The sequence below is a fragment of the Hypanus sabinus genome, chromosome 17 (genome assembly GCF_030144855.1).
Source record: "Hypanus sabinus isolate sHypSab1 chromosome 17, sHypSab1.hap1, whole genome shotgun sequence".
Classification (NCBI taxonomy): Eukaryota; Metazoa; Chordata; class Chondrichthyes; order Myliobatiformes; family Dasyatidae; genus Hypanus; species Hypanus sabinus.
In genome coordinates, this window is record NC_082722.1 from 57,285,829 (window position 1) to 57,310,267 (window position 24,439).

At 40.2% G+C, this 24,439-nt stretch overlaps 1 protein-coding gene across 3 annotated transcripts in view; it reads left to right on the forward strand.

Moving 5' to 3' along the window:
• Window positions 1-23,769, forward strand: part of LOC132406965 (beta,beta-carotene 15,15'-dioxygenase-like) — a 32,612-nt gene extending 8,843 nt beyond the window's left edge. The window contains exons 3-11 of one of the 3 annotated variants that reach the window (XM_059993134.1): window positions 687-816; window positions 3,135-3,339; window positions 5,673-5,820; window positions 11,970-12,184; window positions 14,101-14,367; window positions 16,714-16,819; window positions 18,470-18,564; window positions 18,933-19,044; window positions 21,018-23,338. In XM_059993134.1, the coding sequence (XP_059849117.1) occupies window positions 687-816; window positions 3,135-3,339; window positions 5,673-5,820; window positions 11,970-12,184; window positions 14,101-14,367; window positions 16,714-16,819; window positions 18,470-18,564; window positions 18,933-19,044; window positions 21,018-21,187 (1,448 nt within the window). In that variant the 3' untranslated portion in view covers window positions 21,188-23,338. Of the gene's footprint in view, window positions 1-686; window positions 817-3,134; window positions 3,340-3,601; window positions 3,750-5,672; window positions 5,821-11,969; window positions 12,185-14,100; window positions 14,368-16,713; window positions 16,820-18,469; window positions 18,565-18,932; window positions 19,045-21,017; window positions 23,339-23,379 lie in introns of those variants that run through there. The other 2 variants (XM_059993135.1, XM_059993136.1) reach the window with 2 other exon arrangements.
• Window positions 23,770-24,439: the final 670 nt, after the last annotated feature.

Genomic DNA, 24,439 nt, shown 5'->3' on the forward strand with positions numbered 1-24,439 from the left:
ATGAGGTTTGCTGTTAGAGTCCCTTGCCATTCAGTGTGCCATAATTCACCAGAGAAATACTATTGGACACTATCTTACTCCTTGTATTTGTACTCATGCTTGTTCTCTGATAAAGACATCAAATGTTTCATGTTCTCATTTGCTTTAACTATAATCAGAAAGAAAGTGTTAATTTTAAGTGAGAATGGAAGGAAGCCAATATTAGCAAAAAGCAAATAATAGGGTGATCTTATCAAGGTGTCCATCAGTGTTTCAGTGTGTTTTCTGTGCATGCTCATTTAAAGGAATTTATCCTTCAATATTCCAATATGTGAGGTGCTTTTTTGAAATTGAGACTAAACACTAAAACTCCGGGAAAATGGATGCCAGATACTCACTCCAAAGGAAAGCTGGAGAGGTAAATGCAACTGAAGCAAGAACACACTGGCTTTAAGTGAAGAAATATAATTAGCGCCCTGTTTCTGTTTATCGGCATTTAGCCTTTCATTAGGATGGATATTAGTTATTCCAAAATATAAGTTGAACATAATACCACTGTTTGTAGCAGCTCAAAGTGGTACAACTGTAGTAGGCCGTAGAATCCAACACTTGATGTTAGATGCTAACTTCCCAAATCTAGTTTGAAAGTTTAAAAGTATTTTGCTACAAACCACAATGGTTGCCCACTTTTGTATTCTTAAATCCAGGTGAGGTGTTCTACAGAAGCAAGTACCTCCAGAGTGATACCTACAAGCGTAATATAGAAGCCAATAGGATTGTCGTGTCAGAGTTCGGCACAATGGCTTATCCAGACCCATGCAAGAATATTTTTTCCAAGTAAGAAATGAAATACTTTACACTTCCTAATACACTTAATTTTAATCTATACAATGCAACTAGAAAACTGCAGCTCAAAAGGATTTTGCCTAGAACAACTTAAAATTAATTATATTGCCCCATCTCTCCTTGTGGCCTTAGAACTTTGTGCTTCAAAGATTTCTACTTTTCTCCCTTAAAAGCAAGCAGAGAAAAAATAATGTCCTCATCAAAAACTCTTCTCCTAACCTCCTTTTACTTTCTTAATGTTGATTTTCAATTAATTATCACTTTCCTATCAAGAGACCCAAATTGTAAAATTTCTACTTAATATCCCCATTTATTCTAAATTCCTGTGTGACTAGTTCCAGCATTTTAAATATTTTCTTCAAATTCTGATCTCTCAATCCTGGCCCATTTCTAGTTAAACTGTATTAAACACCTCAGTGGCACATTTACCTCTTTCAACTCAGCCTTCACATGACCTGATATAAATTATTATTTAAATTCATAATTATATAATGCTGCCGTGCATCTGCCTTTATTTACAAAACAGCAAATTCCTCTGGTTTAACACGCACAAGATGCTGGAGGAACTCAGTAGGTCAGGCAGTACCTGTGGTAGAAGAAATAACAACATGGACTATTTCCTAAACGGAGCAAATTCATAAGGCAGTAGTGCTAAAGGTCTTTGGAGTCCTTGTGCAGGAGTTCCTAGAGGTTAATTTGGAGACGGAGTTCCTAGAGGTTAATTTGCAGACTGAGTTGGTGGTAAGGAAGGAAAATGCAACTTCAACATTCATTTCAGTAAGACTAGAATACAAAAGCAAGGATGTATTGGTGAGGCTTTTTGAGGCATTGGTCAGACTGCACTTGGAATTTTGAGTGTATGTTTGGGTCCCTTTTCTTCGAAAAGGTGTGCTAGCATTGGAGAAGTCCAGAGGAGTATCACAAGAATGATCCTGGAAATGAAAGGCTTAATGCATGAGGAGTGTTTGATGGCTCAGGGCCTGTACTCGGTGGAGTTTAGGAGAATGAGGGGGAAACCAATCAAATATTGAAAGAACAAACAAGAGAAAATCTGCAGATGCTGGAAGTCCAAGCAACACACACAAAGTGCTGGAGGAACTCAGCAGGCCAGGCAACATCTATGGAAAAGAGTACAGTCAGTGTATCGGCCCAAAATGTCAATTGTACCCCTTTCCATAGATGCTTCTGGCCTACTGATTTCTGCCAGCATTTTGTGTGTGCTGCTCAAATATTGAAAGGCCTAGATAGAGTAGATGTCTCCTCTACTTGGGGAGTCTAGGTTCAGAGGACACAGTTTCAGAATAGAACAGAGATGAGGAGGAATTTCTTTAGCCAGAGGATGGGGAATCTGTGGATTTCATTGTCACACGTTCCTATGGAGGCCAAGTCATTGAGTATATTTAAAGCGGAGATTGACAGGCTCTTGATTTGTAAGGGTGTCAAAGGTAATGGACTAAACAGGAGAATGGGGTTGAGAGGGTTAATAAATCAGCCGTGATGGAATGGTGGAGCAGACTTGATAGGCTGAATGGCATAATTCTACTCTTATATGGTCTTATGGAGTAAGCAAATAGTAGAGACCCTTCATTACTCCTCAGCATCTTGTGTGTTTGTGTGCTACTCTGGATTTCCAGCATATGCTGAATCTCTTGCATCTCTAGTTCCACTGGCTTTCTCTTTAAGTTTCCAAAACCTTCCTTGTCAAGGGCACCAGTTAGCTAGCTCACTGCCCACACCTTCGCTAACTTTCAGACAGCCACTCCGAGCTGCATAGCTCAGTAGAGCACTTCCGGGAGGACGGTTCAAATCATCAGAACATAAGCAGTTTTACTCTTATCTGCTTATTGAGAGACAAAATAAATGCACGTTGATTATGAATTGCTACTCCATTTTATTGTTTTCAAACTACTCTGCAAGTTTCATCCAGGTTAAAATAATCTATTTAAAGCAAGGGCAAATACTGTTCTATTGAGATGAATCGCTTCCTGTAGTCATAGTGAAATCTATTGAACCCAATTCTGTTTTTCATCTGTAGTCATCTTTCATGTTTACATATTTCCACTTGAACTACTCATCTGAATCATTGTTTGGAATGTCTTCAGGTGACTCATACTCATGGCATCTGTGATTTGCTGATATTTACATAATCTGTTATTTCTTAAAAGTATCTTTGCTAATTTTATCAAACAGACTGACATCCCTTTCTAAATTCTGAGCCAGCTGCCCTTGGCCAGCCTTTATATTTCTGAATATTTTCTTAAACTTTATTTCATTCACTGTTCCTAACAGTTTCCTGCAACTGTCATTAGACTTTCAGGCGTCTGCACCCTTTCCGTTCCAGCTCTGCCTCGAAACATCGACGGTTCATTCCTCTCCACGGATGCTGCCTGCCCTGCTGAACTCCTCCAGCATTCCATGTGTGTTGCTCGAGATTTCCAGCATCTGCAAGAATCTGATGTTGTGACTCTGGATCTATTCTCAGTCGGTTTTCCCTTCCCATTTTGTGTGAACAGAGTTGAGTTTCCATTCATATGAAAAAGTTTGAAATACACTTGAAAATTATCATTGGAGTGTCTGAGTGGACTATTACTGATTTCTTTCAACAGAAGTGGATGAATTAATGATGAATAACTTGGACAATTTAATTTCCACTAATTATTTTTCAAAACCAATTCATTTCAATGGACATCTCTATAAATTGTTACATTGTAATCTGACTCAAAATAGGACAGACATTCATTAAATGTAAGCAATAACTTTAAAAAAAAATTTACAGGGCGTTTTCGTACCTTGCGCATGCTATTCCTGACTTCACTGATAATTGTCTGATTAACATCATCAAATATGGCGATAATTTCTATGCCTCATCAGAAGTTAACTACATCAGAAGAATTGACCCAAGGTCACTAGACACATTGGAAAAGGTGAGATTCTTGTTTGTCTCTGAACTGTGGCAATTGTGATGATGCTGCGAGCAAGACTTCCATTTTACCTGTCCAAACATGTTCCTGTGCTTTAGACCGCATAATAGGAACAGAATTAGGCCACGGGGCCCATTGGGTCTGCTCCACCATGGCTGATTTATCATCCTTCTCAACACCATTCCCCTGCCTTCTCCCTATAACCTTGGATGCGCTAACAGACTAAGAACCTACCAACCTCCACTTTAAATATACCCAATGACTTGGACTCCACAACTATTTCTGGCAATTAATTCCACATATACAGCATCCTGAGTTAAAAAGTAACCTCTATGATACATACATCAAAGATGTGATAGGGTATTATATAAGTGTTGAACTTTGGAATTTCAGAAGCTGAGATACCACATTGAATGTTCAGTACATGTTTCATAGAACAAAGTATTCTTTTGAGATGCTTTAGATATCTTTACATGTTAACAATAGTAAGAAATAAGTGTGCATTAAAGTGTAATGTATGTGGAGTTGCTAATTCTACATGATTCCCTTTTCAGAAAGGGAGGAGAGTAAGGTTCTTTAGCATTTTACTCCATTTCACGACCATTTTCCAATGAAGATACAATGAACAATTCAGCTCTTTTTTTTATCGGGCTCCTTCTTTCACTTCAGTCTCTTTTGGGGAAAGTATCTAGATTTTATTCTATAGAACATAATAAAGAAACAGGTCATTTGGCCCATTATGACTGTGCTAACTAACCATGATGTAAAATCAGGCTAATTCCATCCCCCTGCATATGGCTTACACAGTACCTCTTCATTACCTGCCTGTTCTTTACCAGCCAGTCCTGAAGAAGGCTCTCAGCCCATAGTGTCAACTGTTTATTCCTTTCCGTAGATGTTGCCTGACCCGCTGAGTTCCTCCATTACTTTGTGTGTGTTGCTCTGGATTTCCAGCATCTGCAGAATCTCGTTTGCTTGCCTAACTGCCTGAAAAACAAAACATCACTAATGTATTGGCTTCACTATCTCCACTAACACCTTGTTCTCTGAGTAAAACAAAAAAAAATTACCTCACACATCCCTTTTAAACTTTCCCCTTCCTTCCTTAAAGCCATGATGATAGTTCCATCTTGGGTTAAAAACTGACTACCCTATTTGTGCCAAGTTTGTTCAATCTCTTTATATTTCACGTGCTGTAATATAGAAAACATCTTGGGAAATTTAGACTTTATGTCTGAGGTCTGAGGCCTCCGTCAGTCAGAGTTGACTATACAGTATTGTATCCCAGCTGTCTGGATATGCAAGCCTGGGCAGCACAATATGGAGAGCAAGCTGTTGCCCGTGTAGCAAGCTCCCTCTCTCCATGCATCTGGTGAATAAACGGCAGAGCTTGCCGATACAGTTTGGTACCAGCAGCATTGCAGGAGTTGCCAGCCTTAGGGATTCCAGCTCCGGATTTTCCCTCGGGATTTACTCCCAAAGCCTTCCCCATGAGTGGGTAGAACCGCAAGACAGCGGAGGTTTGAGATCAAAGTTTTCCTTCTGCCAGATGAACTGCCAACCACGGCTGATGAGCCCCATCTGCCCAAGGAGACTGGTTTTTAGACTTTATAGTGCTAAAAACATCTAGGAACATTAAGTAACGTACAGGGTTGGGGGAATTTAAAAGGACCTTATAAGATGTTCTAAAATTCAAGCACAAATCTCTACTTGATCATTGAATCACTGAAGCAAAGGAGCTACATAATGCAACATAGTTGGTATGTATGAAACAATTTTCTTCTTAGTTTCTCTGTTCTTTTCAACATTTATTCAATTGAGTTTTGGTCAATGAATGATTTTCAGGAGAATAATAACGAAGAAATAAATGATTCTGGATGTTCTGTGTAAAGGGTGACGTTTCACTATTTTTGCATACTTAAATAGGTTGACTATGCAAATTATGTCCCACTCAACTTGGCAACATCTCATCCGCATTATGATGGAAATGGAAACTCCTACAACATTGGCACGTCTATTGCAGAGAAAGGCAAAACAAAGTACCTGATTGTGAAAGTACCGACTATAAAGCCAGGTAAGTGAAAACCAAAATACACTGGAAATATGAAACAAATACCGAGAATACCAGAAACTAGGGGCAAGCAAGCAGCATCCATGGAGAGAGAAACAAAAGTTAATGTTTCATGTTAGAGATCTAAATATGTTTTTTTTTAAAATATCAGGCAAAGAATTTTCAACCTGAAATACGCTCTGTTTCTTTTTCTGCAGATATTGCTAGACTTGCTGAGTATTTACAGCATCCTCTGCTTTCATTGCAACCTGGTAGTTCCGTAAACACAGTTTGTGATCCTTTCAGTGTCTGTTTAGATGGTTTTGTGTGATGTGTTTGAGGGACTTCGAAATATTTTTCCTTTCTCACCTGGGTTTCCGTTAACTTCTGTGGAAGTTAAAGTGAAACTGATAAGTTGGGGGGCTCTGGGATGCCTCGTTATTCCATTTGCCCCCTGCCCTACTCCCTTGCCTCATACTTTTCAATGCAAACCAGAGCAAGGGAATCAGGCTTGGTGCATTTCACTTTCCTGTAGCAGGTCAAACTGGAGGTCAGATGTGGAATCATTCTAGTTTAGTTTGCATCTTGCAGTTCTTTTATTGAACTTTTTGCTTCTCAATTCAACACTCCTAGTTACTATATAATGCTAATAACAGAAGTCACAAAAATATTTGCCATCTAAATTCATATATGCACAGCAATTAACTGAATCCTAAGAATTTCCCATTCAGAGACTTAGTACAGGTGCGTCAACATCATTAATTGCAATGCCAGTGCCAGTTCATTGGTTGCAATGCAGTGTAGGGTGGAATGAGTTGTGGGCACTCAGCTCAAGAGGTCACCTTGTAGGTTTCCACAAGAAATTCCAGCAGTTTCAAAGCAACTGCATTAACCGACATGCTCAATACCTCCGGAAGATGATCTACTGAAATACGTTCAGGTTTACCCCTCTAATCGTTGATAAAAGGCTTTTTCTCCCTGTTCTAAAGCGTGGAATGGGCCATTGTAAGGGGCCTAGGGGATGTCGGTGTGCATCATGGTGATGAGAACAAACAAGGTGGAATGTAGGTCTATGAGGATCAAAGGGTGCTGTGTACTCAAGCGATGAGAGGTAGGAATAGGTGAAAAGGGATTGAATTTACTGAGGAGGATGAAACGGTGTTGAGAGGCCGACCAGCCAGTCTGGAATCAATAATGAATTGACCTGAAACTTGTATTGGCTGCCCTTATACCAATTCAGCCATGGACAACTACAGGTCCTCTCATGGAGCAGTTCTGAGCCTCAGCAGAACCCATGGGAGCTGATCACTCCAATACCATCGGTCAGGGAAGCACTCGAGTAGCCTTTAAGAAGTGGTGAAAACCCTCACGTTGGCCATTGGACTGTGAGTGATACACCACGGTGTGATATATCCTAACAACCTCTGGCCACCTGGTGGTACAATCCACCATGGTAAGAAGGTGCATGAAACCGTAGGAAGGGGGTGGGAACAGGACAAACAAGGTCAAAGTTGACATGGTCAAACTGTTGCTCAAGGACCCCAAAAGATACCAGTGGTACGTGAACATGACGGTTAATTTTTGCCCACCGGCACTCCATACAAGCTGCTGCTCAATCACGCACGTCCTTTATGAGGCCGTGCCAAACGAACTTTAGTGCAACCGCAAGAGGCCATGTATAGAGTTGAAAATAGCTTGTCTCCAGTTTGCGGGCACGATGGGGCCATTCGACTGGTGCACAATGCCAAGTCTTAACCATAATGGCAAACTCAGCCTTCACAGTTGCCAGCTTTTCTGGGTCTAGTCTAAGCATTCAGCCATGGACTGGCAGGCCAGCTGTGGAATTGTGGTGCTTGTGACTGTAGTGGAGAATGTGGGCTTGGTGAGGTCTAAGAAATCACCCAGCAGTTGAAGAAACTCACATGCGGTGGTGCATGCACTTAACAGAGTCATTGTGGGGAACTTACTGGGGGAACAAGGCAACGACTCAATGTCCTTGACATCCACAAGCCAGCAGTTCTTAAGATCAACTAACAGTCCGTGGACTCACAGGAAATCTGCACCGAGCAGTGGTCTAGCCATTTTAGCCAGGACGAAGTCCCATGTGTAACGTCACCTACTGAAGCAGAGCGTCACCTATCGTGTCCTGTAGATCTCGATCTTGCTGCTGTGGGCGGCCTCCAGGGAGGTTTCACCACTCTTTGCCTTCTCATCAATAGACGACGCTGGCAGCACACTCACTTGAGCACCCGTATCTTGCAGGAAACATCGTCCCAAAAGGGTGTCCGTAGTGAACAGCAGACGACCCTGGCAGCTGGAACCCACGGTTCACAAACCTCTGATATCCTGACACGCTGGCACTGTCGAAGCTGCTTGGCTGTTGGCACTTCCTCGCGTTCCTACCGAAGCCCGGCACCGTCTGTTTCGCAACCACTAGAGTTCCGTGAGAAGACACTAAGGGTTCTGCAAGAGATCGTGATTAAAGCAAAAACAAACATGGTTTTTTGAACTTGGCATAATGCGCGATGCTAGTGCTCGCAGTGGTGGGCAGTGACCGAGTAGCCCCCATTGGCAACCTCCGCCCGGCCTGGCAGTGCGAAGGTTGACCACGTTTATTTGGTTGAGTCCATTCTCAGTTTTTGATGCGAGACAGAGGGAGGCCATTGATAATTGGTGAGCGCGGGGGTCGGGAGGGGGAGGACAGTAGGCTGATAATTGGTGAGCGCTGTATTGCATGGAGGGGAGGACGGTAGGCTGATGAGTGTGAAGTGTGTTTTCTGAGCATTGAATGGGCTTGGCCAACTTGGCCTGTGATGTCAGCTTCTCCTTCCTGAATTACCTTCCCTAACTTCCCCTTACATGCTGCTGGCCGACTTATGCGAGTAAACAAACTACTGGTGTAGTAGCAAATTGGAGGGAAATTTTCATTCTAAAGACGTCCAATGTGGTGATTTTTGGAGAGGATGGAAGAGGAGATTTTAGGCCAAGGTCCACAGACAATTCTGATAAGGTTAATGATGAAGAATTAGTCTTCTGAGTAATGTCGCTGCACACTGATCGTGCACTCAACTAGTGCAACAACTAACATAAAAAAGTCTGTCTTTACAATGAAAGCTACTTATCAATGGGTTTTACATGGACTGGTGATTCAAGTTGACCCATTCCATTGTGCCTAGTCTGTGACAAGCAACTTACAGATGTAGTAATGGCTCCAGCAAAATTGAAAAGACACTTAACTACAAATCACATCTTTATGACACATAAAAGTGTTGATTATTTTAAATAAATATTGGAATCTCAAAACAAACATTAAAGCTTTTGGAAATAAAGTCATTGTCAATAAAAGCATTCAGGAAGCAAGTTATTTAGTAGCTTTAAGACTAGTTCACTTAAGAATTTAAAAAACTATATGAAAACCTGGATAAAGAGCACACCAGTCTCCTGCTACATACAGAAGTCCGGTGGCTTAGCAGAGGTAGAGTTCTCAACAGGGCGTCTGAGTTCAAAGGTGAATTGCAGGAGCACTTTCAAGAAAATAGTAGGCCAAATTTTGCTGAGTGCTTTGACGGTGAAGAATTGCTGAAGAAATCAGCCTACTTAACAAGACATTTTTCATCATATGAACCAGTTGAACAAGCCTCTGTAAGGCCCTGGAGAAAATGTTTTGACTTCAAATGTCAAGAGTATTGGATTTTAAAGAATACTGAATCTTTATATATAAAAAAAATTGCAAAAGGAAATCTCAAAATGTTTCCACACTGCTTGGGTTCGAGGGAGAGGAAGAATATCAGAGAATATCATGTCTTTTTGAAAATCACCCGGAAGAAGTGTAGAATGAAATTGAACAGTATTTTTCATCCCTTTCAACATAAGTGTATGACTGGGTGAGGGATCCTTTCTCAGAATCTTCTGCTCAGCCTGAGAGCTTGTCTTTGAGAGAAGAGGAGGAACTTTGTGAGCTTCACTCTGATCGTGCACTCAAGATGAGATTTATTGACTGACCCTGGACAAGTTCTGGATTTCTGTGAAAGAAGAGTATCCTGCCATTCACAGGAAAGCAATGAACATTTTGCTGCAGTTTTCAACTTTTTACTTGTGTGAGCAAGTTTTTACTTGCTTAACAAGCATCAAGAGCAAGGATGGAAATCGCTTCATTTCAGTTGAAGGTGAAATTCATGTGTGCTTAACTCAAGTTCAACCAAGAAAAGAGAAACTTATTATGTTTGCCTGATGAGTTCTTAAAATTTATGAAAGGAAAAGAGGAAAAGAAAGAAGTTCATTTCAAGAAAGTTCAGCTAAAAATTCATTCGTAAGACTAGTGCTGTTGTGGGGGTGGAATTGGACTCTATGACGGTGGTGTCTGAAAAGAGGATGCTGTCCAAGTTGCATACCATCTTGGACAATGTCTCCCATCTACTCCATAATGTACTGGTTAGGCACAGGAGTACATTCAGCCAGAGGCTCATTCCACCGAGATGCAACACTGAGCATCATAGGAAGTCATTCCTGCCTGTGGCCATCAAACTTTACAACTCCTCCCTTAGAGTGTCAGACACCTTGAGCCAATAGGCTGGTCCTGGACTTATTTCCACTTAGCATAATTTACCTATTATTATTTAATTATTTATGGTTTTATATTGCTATATTTCTACACTATTCTTGGTTGGTGCGACTGTAACAAAACCCAGTTTCCCTTGGGATCAATAAAGTATGTCTGTCTGTCATTCTCTACTCAAAAGAGCATTGACAATTATTTTTGGATTATTCTACCTACAAATCACTGATCATGCTAACATACCATGAGCTATAGATATAATAATTTTTATTAGACCTGAAAATTATTTCAATGGTTCTTCCAGGGCAAAATGGTCAGGAAAGGCTGGCTTGGACTATCAGCCATCTTAGCAAGCTCCCTATAGTGCATCAGGGGTGCATTAGCAAGCAATATGTGAACTTGTTCAGGCATGTGCTGCATGAAAGTTCTTTAAAAATAAAACCAGGATAGTGATTTCCCAGGAGAGGCAGCATGTGCTGTATTATCATTGCTGAGACTGGGTAAGGAGAACAACTGTTTGGCGCGTTCAGACTCTAATAGTCCAAAAGTTTGTAAAAGTTTTTAGTGATCTGTATTTATCGTATTCAGACTTGTGTTCAAGCAGACTCACCACTCTCACTGCTGTGGGATTTCTGAGCGACGCTACCACGTAGTAGAATTTGGTGTTGTCTGCAGAGATTTCTCGCAGAGCAAACTGGGCCTCTGCTTGTACAAACCAAACGATGGCATTTTGCTCCCAAAACTCCAGCAGTTTCAAAGCACCTGCCTTGGCCGACATAGTCAATAGCTTCTGGAATCGTCCTAGAGCATCGGGGTCACCAATGTAGGCTTCCACAAATAAAATAGAAGTGAGGCGTTTTATGTTTAACAAAACCCATTGTACATTTAATTAAACTTAAAAACCTACATAACAAAAGTGCACTAAAAAACTTTTTATGTAATGACATCATCACATCAGACCAGCCTCTAATGTTGGTAGTTGTGAATTATATGTATTTTTCCCCAATAACGTTACCCTACAAGCTAAAATCTTCAGCAGAAGTAGGAAACAATAATATGAGCAAAAGTGGAGTTTAATATTGGTGCCTTACTAGTGCTTCAACAACGAAACAATAAACTTGCTGATGTTTTTCAGCCCATCTGTTTGCTCTCCTTTATCATTTTTGATACTTAGCCAATACAGTCTGGACCTAAACTCTGTATAGAATCCTACCCTTTGTCAAATTGTCTTTCTGTGGGCTCTGTCTCTCCGAGCCTTGTTGGTGATTTATGGCAGGTGGTCAAGAGGCTAGTGGACTATTACAAACACAAGTACCTGTAATATTACCCCAGATGTGAGCAGTGACCTTAGCACATATCAAACCTGAGAACCTCCAGATCTCTGGGCTCTTCTCGTCACCAACCAAACTGACTGAGCTCTTCAATAGCCGCCTCAAAATCTGCCCAGCTCCAACATTATAGCATCTGAACAAGAGAAATAAAACTACCAACACTTAAGAAGTAATTTGTACCTTGGATATTTTCTGCATTTATTTATATAATTTGAAAGTGCAATACTAGTCTTTTTTTAAAGACAGCAATTGTGTAACTGGTGTTTCACTCCTCTTGAATCACACAGATGACAAGAATGCATGCTTTAAAAACTGTGAAATATTCTGCTCCATTCCTTGTCGCTCGCTTCTCAGCCCCAGTTACTACCACAGCTTTGGTATGACTGAAAACTACATCATCTTCTTAGAGCAGCCATTTAAACTGGATATACTCAAAATGGCTACAGCCTACTTCAAAGGAATAAACTGGGCCAGCTGCCTGGGTTGGTACCCAAAGGAGAAGGTAGGATTGTCGTCGTGTCCTTAATCATGTCTGGTAACATAGTGGTCAAGTTACGGATTTAGTATCTGATGGTCTTTCAATGGATGCATTCTGCATTCTGTTTGTGTCTGCATATTGAATTTTTACACAAGGGTCACTACAAACTCAGCAGAGTCCTTTCCCCCAGGCAAGCAGAGAGACTTCAGGTTCTTAAGTTGACTTTAATCTACGACATACTATGGCACATGTATCTAGGATGGAAATGCCTCAATGGACATTACATAGTGAAGAGATAAATGAAAAAGAGGTGGTATAAATAATTTTGTAGCATCATTCACAAAGAAAGGATATGTCGAAGTATTTTATAAGTAAACATGTTCCTCTTCAATACAGTCACTGATTTAATGTTACGACTGCATAGCCAACACTCATCCATATTTATTTAGAAATACAACATGGTAACAAGCCCTTCTATCTCAATGAGCCCTTGCTGCCCAATTATGCCTGTGTGATCCATTAACCTACCAACCTGCATGTCTTTGCTATGTGGGTGGAAACTGGAGTTCTCGAAAGAAGGCCGCAGAGTCACAGGAAGAAGCTAGAAACTCCTTACAGGCAGCAGCAGGATTGTACCCGTGTTGCCAGCCCAGTATCAGTGTTAGGCTAACCACTGTGTTATTATGCCATCCGAAGCGCCTTGACCAAAAACATTGACTATTCATTTCCCTCTTCAGGCGCTGCCTGATCCATCAACTTCCTCCAATATTTTGTTTGTTACTCCGAGACACAGCAACTTTGTGATGTTTGATTTGTGTTTTGTGACCAAAGGATAAATGTTGGTTAGAACGTCAGGGAGAACACAGCAATTTTTTTTAAGATATTGTTGGGGTATCTTTTAATTCCAGAGCAGAAAAGGCGGTGGTTTAAACATTTCATTGGAAAGATGTCCTCTCTAACCATAGCAATTCCTCAGTATTGTTACTGATCGTGATCCAGTATCTAGGGTGGGACTTGAACCCATAACCCTTGGCTTTGGAGGCAAAGGTCCTAATTAAACACATTGATATTGGTGCAACATTTGGTGTAATTATTTGAGTGAAGGAAGGATTTACAAATGTATTTATTTATTTATGTATTATTGGCATATAGTGTGGAATAAGCCTTTCAAACCCTTCGAGCCACGCCACCCAACAATCCCCCAAGCTTAATCACTGGACAATTTTCCAATGCCCAATTAATCTACCGACTGGTACATCCTTGGACTGTGGGAGGAAACCAGAGCACCCGGAGGAAACCCGCGTGGTCACGGGGAGAACGTGCCAACTCCTTGCAGGCGGCGGTGGGAATTGAACCCGGGTCACTGGAGGTGTAAAGCGTTGTGCTAGGCACCAGGCTACTGTGCCACCCCGAGAGGTAATTTGAGTTGCTCCAGTAAGGGGTAACGGCTCAGTGGCAGGTGTGTGGGCTACAAGCCACAAAAGCTGCTCACATACCTTTGATAACTTCCTTTTGAGAGAGGTGATTAATAACAAAAATAAAAAGTAGTCTGGATGTCTCGGCTATGTTTCAGATGTAAGCCCCTCTGTGGTCCCTTGCAGCTGGCTTCACCAGGCATATATATACCTTGGTAGCCACTTACTTGGCTAACTTTTAATTTTAACTCAGTGCATACCAGGATCAGCTTGATAGACATCCATAAAATGATCCCCTTAAGATAGGAGTTTTTTTTACCATGTATCAAAGCAGACAATTTTGGCCATATTGGAGTGCCATCCTTTTTTTTATTGACAATCAATCAGTTATGTTGCTCTAGACTTGCAACTTAATTTTCAATATGGTTCAAATTGGAAACCTTACGAATTTTTGACATTATTTGTCAATTGTGGAAAGTTTTCTAGTTGTTAAGTTCATTCCAATATTAATTTTATGATTTTCAGACCTATATTCATATCATAGACAGAAAAACAAAGAAGGCTCTGCCCATGAAGTTCTACACTGATGCATTGGTGGTCTATCATCATGTCAATGCCTATGAAGAGAACAACCACGTGCTTATTGACATCATCGCATATGAAGACAACAGTTTGTATGAAATGTTCTACTTAGCAAACATGAAGTTGGATGATAATGAATTTAAAAACAAAGGCAAAAGCTTCACACTGCCACAGTGTAGAAGATTTGTAATTCCCTTGGACATTGACGAGGTTAGGTTTAATCTATATTTCTGCAATAATACAACATGGTAGAGAATGTCTGTCTTTTTGAAATGCAGGGATCTCAATCACATAATTAAAGATTGTGTTTTTTACGGTGGTAACATAGCAGTTAAATTGTTTCTGTAGAAAACTTGGACTAACGATCTGGGCGTATTGAGTTCAAATCCCTCTGAAGGCAGCCAAGGGATTTGAATTTGTTTGACAATCTGCAATTTATTTACTTATTGAGATACAGCGCGGAACAGACAAGTGGCAAGTGAGGTTTATTGTCATTTAACTACATACGTCTTGAATGTACATAGAAACAAGACAACTTTTCTTTGAACCAGGGTGTAAAACACATAACACACGACTACTTATGAAAGTAGGGATAAGATCTACAGATAAATCACACATAAATAACAAACTAAAGTGCATTAATATTAAATATTGTGAGGTATGGAAAAGGTTAACCAGGGATACTTCGAATACCATATGGCAGGGAGTTCAGAAGCCTAATGCCCTGGGGGAGGAAACTATTTCGCATCCTAACCGTTCTTGCTTCTGAGCATTGAAGTCTCCCTCCTGATGGTAGAAAGTCAAAGAGGGTGCTGGATGGATGGGTGGAATCCTTAGTGATACCAAGGGCCCTACAATTGCAACACTTCTGATAAATGTCCCTGAGGGATGGTAGGGAGACCCCTATAATCCTCTCAGGAGTTCTCACAGTCTTTTGTAGGGACTTCAGGTCCAATGCTCGACTGCTCCCATACCAGATGGAGATGCCTCTTGTCAGGACGCTATCAGTGGTGCTCCTGTAAAACACAGTTAAGATGGGGGGGAGCGGTGGGAGTCTTGCTTATCTCAACCTTCTTAGGAAGTGGAGGCACTATTGTGCCTTCTTGTTCAGGGAGGTGATATTAATTGCCCTTCCAGCCACGTCACCCAGCAATCTCCCAATTTAATCTGAGCCTAATCAAGGGATAATTTACAATGACCAATTAATCTACCAACCAATAGTTCTTTGGACTGTGAGAGGAAACCAGAGCACCTGGAGGAAACCCATGCTGTGACAGGGAGAACGTACAAACTCCTTTCAGGCAGTGACAGGAATTGAACCCGGGTCTCCTGTACTGTGCTGCTCCAGTTTGCAACAACTGCCAGTAGTTCTGGCTCTGATAACCACAGAAATCAGTGGATTGTCATAAAGAAATCAGTTTCATTATTGTCTTTTAGGAGAGAAAATCTACCATCCTTGTTTGGTTTGGCCTGCATGTGATTGTAGACTCACCCAAATATAGTTGACTCTTAAAATGTCTTCTCAAATGGACTGACAAGCCACTTATTTGTCACAATGACCTTCTCAAGTGCCAATTAGAGATGGGCAATAAGTGCTGACCTTGTCAGTGACGCCCTAAAATGGTGAATTAATAAAAATTCTCATCATCTGTTCAAGATTTCAATGGAGTATATTTCAGTGAAATGTACAGTTAAAGAAACTCCAAATGGGACAATGAACAATTGTGCCCCCTAGGCTTACAGCACACTTTTCTTAAATAAATCCTTTTTCAGAAGCAAAGCAGTTATCATTTATATACTTAAGAATTGGAGTTGCATCTGCCCAGAATGCTTAACAAATAATTCCCCTAACTTGGAAAGAAATATCATGCAGGGTGGACGTTTACATTACTGCTTTGGGCTTTACCAGGAGCAAACAGGGATAAGGCAGGAGATATTTCGTGCAATGCATTCTTATAACTTCATTCTGTGCATAATTATTATCTAATTGAAAACATGCATAGATATACAAAATACTAAATAAACATCTGCAGGGTTTCATTTGAATGCTGCAGAATTCTGAAAATGGAAATGAAATCTCCTTTTCCACAGATACTGTTAATAATTATATTAATCTTTGTTTTGAAAAATTGTGGCGACACATTATAAAACCACCTTACATGAAACAAAAATCTTGAAGTTACACAAATGCTGCCCTGAGATTTTATTGGTAACGTCATCCAGATCACAGAAATAAATGGTTAGGAGGAGATGGTGCTGCTCCATGTGCAAGTGAAGATGTCAAATTCATCTTCCCTGGAGTTGGTCAGTTTTGGCAATATCAGTGTTAGAAGACTAGACTGACAATCCTGTCAGAAAGAGAAGGTCTATAACTGAAGTCCTGTGATCCAATCTTGGAAATTGCCCATTTGCAGACATTAAGTAGGCTTGTTGATGTTACTTGTTAGACTATTGTGTGGAATAATATTCCAGAATGAACTGCTACACCATAGACCTGGGTGTCTATGGAGAGAAGATGTACAGTTTACCTACTGTAATTACTTATTGTTTTATTAGAACACTGAGATCGGCACAAACATTGTCAGACTTCAGGGCACCACGGCACAGGCACTGAAGGAGCAAGATGGACATGTGTACTGCACACCTGAAGTTTTATTTGAAGGTAATAATACAATAGTGTAAGAAGGTTGCATATTTGACAATAGTGTGAACCACATGTAATATCAGTACAAGTACTGAAAAGCTTGGTCACGGAGGGTTTCTTTAAAAGAAGACAAGGACTTAGAAAAACAAAGACTTACACTGAATGGAATATTAATTGCAGGAAATCTTGAGCAGCACACACAAAATGCTGCAGGAACTCAGTAAGTCAGGCAGCAACTACCAAGGAAATGTTTCAGGCCAGGAGGCTGAATTCAAGAGCGAGAGCCTTGGCAGCTCAAATGATGGAGCAATTAAATCTGGCAATGCAAATGGGGCTGGCACTGGATAGACAAGAACTATCTTTGAAGGTCGTGGGACTACAAGAGTGTAGAGAAAGATGAAAGGATGAAAGGATGAAATTAATACCAGCCAGTCGAAGTCAGTGAGCACAGGTCTGATCAATGAGAGAGTCCATTTTGGGCATTGTCATTGAAGTATACATGAACCTTAAGTTTGTGATAACTGAGCATAAGGACCAGTTGAGCAGTTCAATATGGCATTCACAGTGGTGCAGCCAGCAGAAGAACTGAGGCAGGGTAAAGTAGGGCCTCGTGAAGTGCACCGTTCTTAGTGAATATAGGTTCATAAACGCATCTTCCTGTTCAAAACAAATCCAGAATACCAACCAACTAGCATATATTTGAGAGAAGATCAGAGATGTTAGAGGATGCCTACATAGTCACATGCAAACTCCACAGTGGCAGCAACGGATGTCAGTTTTTAACCTGGTTTGCAGGAACTACAAATGAGCAACTCTATTAGCTGCACCACTGTGCTGCTCTGTAGATTAATGAGTGTAGTTTGGTTTAATATGCTCATGCAAATGCACTAGGCTCTAGAGCAGGGGTTCCCAACTTATTTTATGCCATGGGCCAATACCATTAAGCGAGGGGTCCATGGACCCCAAGTTGGGAACCCCTGCTCGACAGTATGGCTATTATTTGCTGTCTTTCAAAGATTTGGGAAGTTTAAGGTGTGCGAAGACATTGTAAGTTTGTTCTCAGCTCAGGCCCTAGGGCATATTTGATGTTAGCCAAACTAAGTTGAAGGGATGTAGGGTTCTAAGGAAAGGTACACTGATAGAAAATAAGTTGGTCTTTAATTAAAGGTATGCTGCAGCAAAGGTGGCATAAATCTGTTATTCCTCTAAATTTAAATATCCATAAAAAGATAAATTACAATGTTAAACATAAAATGAAGATGGTAGTTTGGATATAGATTCAAAATTACTGTTGTGTTAAATTCATTCAGAAAATTTGGATCTAAAGGTTCAGTGATACTAGTACTAGAGGTCATGGGTTAAAGGTGAAGGGTAAAATTAAGGGGAATGCTGGGGAACTTCTGCACACAGGAGGTGGTAAGAGTGTGGAATGAGCTGCCAGTGGAAATGGTGGATGTGGATTCAATCTCAACATTTAAGAGAAACTTGGATAGGTACTTGGATGGGAGTGGAGGGGTGGTCTGAAGTGCTGTGGTTCAGGTGTCGGTCGAAGGGACTATAGTTTGGATTGGACCAGATGGGCCAAAGGGCATGTTTCTATGCTGTGGTGTTCCAAGTAGATATATAATAATGGAAATGACTGCACTACATACAACGTTGTGTTTCCAGGTGTAGAGCTTCCGCGAATAAATTACGATTACAATGGTAAGAAGTACAGGTACATTTATGCATCCAGAGTTCAGTGGAAGCCAATTCCAACAAAGGTAGGTGTTCACATTTATATTATGTTTTTATTCGTAGTGCTGCATTTCAAGGGTGTTTGCTTTCACTTTGGGATCAAACTCTTATTCTGTAACAAGAGATTCTGCAAATACGGAAATCCAGAGTAACACGTACAACACGGTGGAGGAACTCAGCATTCTGTATATCAGTTTCAGCTATCAGATAATATGCAGTATGTGTACTGCTGCAGAGTTTGTCCAGGAAATTCCTCCCATGTCGGCTGGAGTAGGGGCCTCAATTTTCCTTCCAGTGTTACTGCAGTTTAATTTTTGCAGCAGTGCTTTATAAATGGAAATGGACCCTCCTTGCAATTCCACTGCATACTGACTAAAACTCATTTCTTTCCAAGATAATTAAATGTGACATTCAGACCAGGGATTTCCTGGAGTGGGAGGAAGCAGATTGCTGGCCTGCAGAGCCAGTATTTGTCCAAGCTCCAGATGCTAAAGAGGAAGATGATGGTAAGTGTTCCTTACTCAAAATGAGAACAGTCAAAACAGGTACACAAGGGTGGGGTTAGAGAGGAAAATAAAAGGGGTGCTTAGCGGAGAATTCAGAAAACCACAATCACCATTATGTAGAAATAGGCAAAATAGAGGAGATTGAATGCAGCTGCATTTTCAAAATATAAGCACTATACCTGAATCTTATTTGTAAAAAAAAAGCAGAGTAAAAAGCCCAGAGGTCAAAAATTAGAATTGAAAACTACATTTTAAACAGATATCGAGATATTTCTTTGTCAGACAGAACTGGTACTGTCCATCATAAGTGACTTTCAACAGCGGGGCACCCATCCTTCACTTGAAAACTTGGACAGCAACTTCTAAAACATACTGGGGATTTGTACTTTCAGAATCAGTTATCACTAATTTTAAAAGTAAGCTTAGAACTAGAAACCGATAGGAACTTGCTGAATCACTCACGTACTGTAGGTTGTTGTACCTGCTGTGGAAGCTCAGGGCAGCTTTTACAAAGAAATAGGTCATGTGTTCTCTGGCATCCAACCAACTACTCTCTCAAAATTTGTTCTAGCGATTTTTTTTTTGAGCCACACAATTCTCTGGACCATTTCCAGCCTCTATTCTTGGGCCCCACCACCATCCCAACAGGGCTTACTTATTGCAGTGGCTCCCCAGACTAAAAAAAATAAATTGAATCACACAACAAAAATCACACTTAAGTAGGCTCTAACATGAAATTTTTTCTGATCTCCAAGATGGTCATTGTGGACCTGGGTGGACCTCTAGTCTCACATCCAATGCAAAAGTCTCATTCCATAAATTCATTTGTGTGGCTGATGTTATTGATTTGATATTTTCTAATAGGGTATGGAGGACTTTCATTTCTCATTGTTTCACCTGATTATCTGAGCAACGTGGGGAACTGAAGCTGCCCCCCCCCGCCCCCAAAAGATAGTTAAAGGAACATTTAGTTATAGCAGGAATCCATAGAACTGTTCTTTTTATCAGCATGAAGCTGAAAATGTTGTAACCCTGGAGTAAGTCCCGTTTGTAATTGCTTCCCTGAAAAATCACGTTTACCATGAAGCTCAATCATGCCCTTCCTGTCATGAGTTCTTCTTGTGACAGATGGTTCTGGGGCTAGTTATTATTGCTTTCTGTGCACTCTTGGAAGAGCAGCAAATCAAGAGACCTGCAGGCAACTGAAATAGTTACAAACTCCCCCGTTGCCCCAGTCTGCTACCCCCTCCCCAGTATGCAGCCAATTCCCAACAGTCTCACCCCTTTGACAAAATATTCCAATTTCTCCCTAACCTACCCACAAGTGTTACTCCAAGACTTGTCCCCTTGTTAGCCACTTAGAGTATAATGTAAAAGTATTAGGTGTGTTTGTGTGTGCGCACAGCCCCCCCCCCCCCCCCGAGGTAATATCTCTAATACGCCGAGGCCTTCTCTGTTTTACTAGCTGGGGAGTTCTGTAATGCTCTAAACTGTATGAGAGAAGATTTATAGATAAAGGTCAATGTATCAAGGATTACTCTAGGTATGTGTAGATTCCTGCAGTCCATATGGAAACAAAAGTGGAACTGTGAAACAGCAGAATATTTATTATGCTCTACTTTTTGAAAAAAACGGGAGTAATAATTAGATTTACATAATAATTGGCAAATCTGAACTACTTTCTCACTTTTGCCCAATATTTAATTAGTAAGCTGGTCATGTTGGTAGAATTCTAGATCAATGTTTCGACCTGTTGACAATACATGTGTATTTGGATGTGAAACAATTTACTTCACTTTTCTGAAATATACAGTGAATTCAGATTTAGGGTCAACTTTAAGCAGTAGAGTAGTAGTAGATTACTCTGGTCTGGTTGCACATCAGGCCCCATTAATACTGCATGGCTTCTACATCTTTGGATTTTTATGAGGTTATTAAACATGCCTTAAGCTTGTATTTGTGTACATTTTTAGGTGTTCTGTTGTCTTCAATTGTATCTACTGATGCCAAGAAATCTTCATTTTTACTTGTGCTTGATGCAAAAACTTTCAAAGAAGTGGGCCGTGCTTCTGTTAGTGCTGATCTGCATCTGGATCTTCATGGCATGTTTATTCCTGAAAAGGAGCTAAGTACACAAAATTAAAAATATATTGTTTGTGAAGGAGAACAGCGAATGCCTGTTCCATGGAACTCTCGCCGCCTTTTGACTAAAATAACATTAGCTATTGGACAGCAAAAAAAGAGCAGAAAGCTCCCACATCTTGCTTGGAATGACTTCCTGTGAATAACTAGAGATGAACTTGAGATTCAGATCTTTATGTCATGAGAAGTGTTTTAGTTAATTCATCCTCAATCAAGTTATTTTGTGGCAAAAATACAATGACAACACTATTAGCTGGATAAAAGATTAAAAAAAATACAAAATTCAACACAAAATAGATTCACAATTAATGATTGACAGTGAAATAGTATATTTAAATAGATCAATACTTGCTAAGAAAGATAGCTTAAGATTACAGATTATAAAATGCCACATTATTTTGCAGGTGCAATTTATTGCTAGAAAATATACAGTATAGAAATCTATTATATTTTATCTAAGACTTTGATGTGAACTTGTTGGGTTAAACCGTCACTGACATCGTCAGTTCATAGCAAGAGAAAAATATAATTGTTTTGAAATTATATTTCTGAAATACACAATGTAAATATAATTAATGTTTTAAAAATAATTGGAATCATATTCAATTCCAATTATTGAACAAGCAGAGCTTGTTTAACTGGAAAATGAAGCTGCAACAATTTGGAGATGATTATTTATTAAAGGAAGAAACAAAGTTACAAAAAATAGCATCACAGGATAACATCCAGAAATAAAAATGATTCTGAAGTCATGAAAAGTCATAGCAAACAAAATAGGTCAATGGTCTCCTCTACTGCTGCGATGAGACCATGCTCAGGTTGGAGGAAAACACCTTATATTCTGGCTGGGTAGCCTCCAACCTGTTGGCATGAACATCGATTTCTCAAACTTCCAGTAATTACCCACCCTGTCCTTCACCATTCCCCATTCCTGTTTCCCTCTCTCATCTTATCTCCTTAACTGCTCATTACATCCCTCTGGTCCTCCTCCCCCTTCCCTTTCTAACATGATCTTCTACCCTCTCCTATCAGATTCCCTCTTCTCCAGCCCTTCATCTGTTTCACCAATCAACTTCCCAGCTCTTTACTTCACCCCTCCCAGTTTCACTTATCACCCACCACTTCGTACTTCTTCCTTCCCTCCCCACCTTCTTACTCTGACTTCTCATCTTCTTTTCCAGTCCTGATGAAGGGTCTCAGCCCAAAACATTGACTGTACTCTTTTTTCCATAGAAACTGCCTGGCCTGCTGACTTCCTCCAGCAATTTGTCTGTGTTGCTTTGGATTTCCAGCATGTACAGGTTTCCTCCTGTTGGCAATGATTTATCTCCTTGCAGGTGCTACATTTTTGTATAATTCAATTGCCAAACTAATGATGAGGCTCATTATGAGATTTATAATAGAGCTGTTGAAATTCTTACCGAAGATTGTAGAGAGCCCCAGCAAGGGTGGCTCCTGAGAAACTTGTTCAATGTCATAGCATTTGCAGAAGCATATGTCAAGAGCAGTGTAATTCCATTCAGATACACAGATATACAGTGTGCATTGCTGAAGTTGCATTTAGAATAATAATGCAAAGATGGAGATGTTCTGGTTTGTTGGCCTGTTGTTGACGCAATGTGTAAAATATCTGTGATACACTAGGTTTTGCATCAGGACAATATAAAGGAATCTGCTGCTTCAGTCTGCTGGAAAATTTTGATGAATAACAAACACTGGATAGAAACTTAAATAATTGATTGTGATGTCTGTTCTGCTGTCTTAGCCTTGTAGCTGTCACCCAGTTCATTAAACCAGATTTTATCAATGTAACTGACATTATATTGTTTGTTATAATTGAACAAATTTGTCACATTTAGTTAAATAAATTACTAAATCTATTGCAGGCATACAGTATCCACTTAATGTAGTCAGAAGACACTTGCCACAGTAAAATTTTCAATAAAGAATGTGTATATGATGTACTTCAGAATTTATTATTATTTTTCTCTTCTTCTATTTTATGTAATGCATTGAACTGCTGCTGTTAACAAATTTCACGACACATGCCACTGATTATAAACCTGATTCTGATTTTATAAATTTTTAAATGTCTGCGCAAATTAACAGTAAATTATATTATTTATTTACGTATCTAAAGTGCATGCTATTAATATTTGCTTCTGGTAAACAAAGCAGTTTCTCTGTGAACAGGTGCTGAAGACATCCTGTCCACACTGGATTACCCCAGTGGAGAAGCAAATCTGATCCAGTGCAAGTGAGAGGGTCTCAATCCGTCAAACCTGCTCCTTTAAACAATTGCACCTTGCGAGGGCAATGATCATGCAGGTTTGACTAGAGAAACGAGCACTAGAGTCGGGAATTCCAGTTTTGACTTGAAACGTGAACTGTTCCTTTCTTGAAATTCTGCTGATGCTGCTTGTTCTGCTGAGTCCTTCTAGCTGATTATTTACAACTACACCCTGCTACTGAAGTGAATTGATAGCAAAACTCTCAGTAAGAAAACAAAAGAACATCCACACTGAAGAAACAAATGCATCCATTCCACTTCAAGGTGCATAATCAATGCTGCAACTTTTACCATTAAAATTGCCATTGCTTACCTAGATAATGCTGTTATTTCATTTTAATTCTAAACATTTCTATTCCCATGCATTTTGGCAATAAAAATATAAGTATTTGGAGCATTTACATTTTTCTTTAGATACCTTCCAGAACCTGAAGAACAACCTGAAGAACTTCTGAAATACCTTTTTATCCAATACAGTACTTCCCAAGTGCACTCACTGTTTTCATCACAAGAGACATGCAGCATGGAAGCAGGGCAATCAAGATTCAAGACTGTTTAATTCATTTCCAGCACGCAAGTGTAAAGCAGAGCAAAGTAATTGTTACTCCACATCAGCTGTAGCACTAAAGGACACAGTACATAAGGTGAATCTGACAGGAAGTTGTGAAGTAGAGGTAGTGGATGGTGTGTTGTAGGATGGGTAAAGGTGTTGATTAGCCTTACTGCTTGGGAAAAGAGGCTGTGTGGATGCTATGTAGCCTCCACCCTGATGGGAGTGGGGTAAACAGTCCATGAGCCGGAAGGGGGTGATTTTGCTGGTCTTTTCCCATCACCCTTCTACATATATATATCCTTAATTGTGGGTAGGCTAGTGATGGTGATGCATTGGGCAGTTTTTTCTACCTGTTGAAGAGCCTTCCTCTCTGCCAAGGTGCAGTCTCTGTACCAGAATGTCAGGATGTT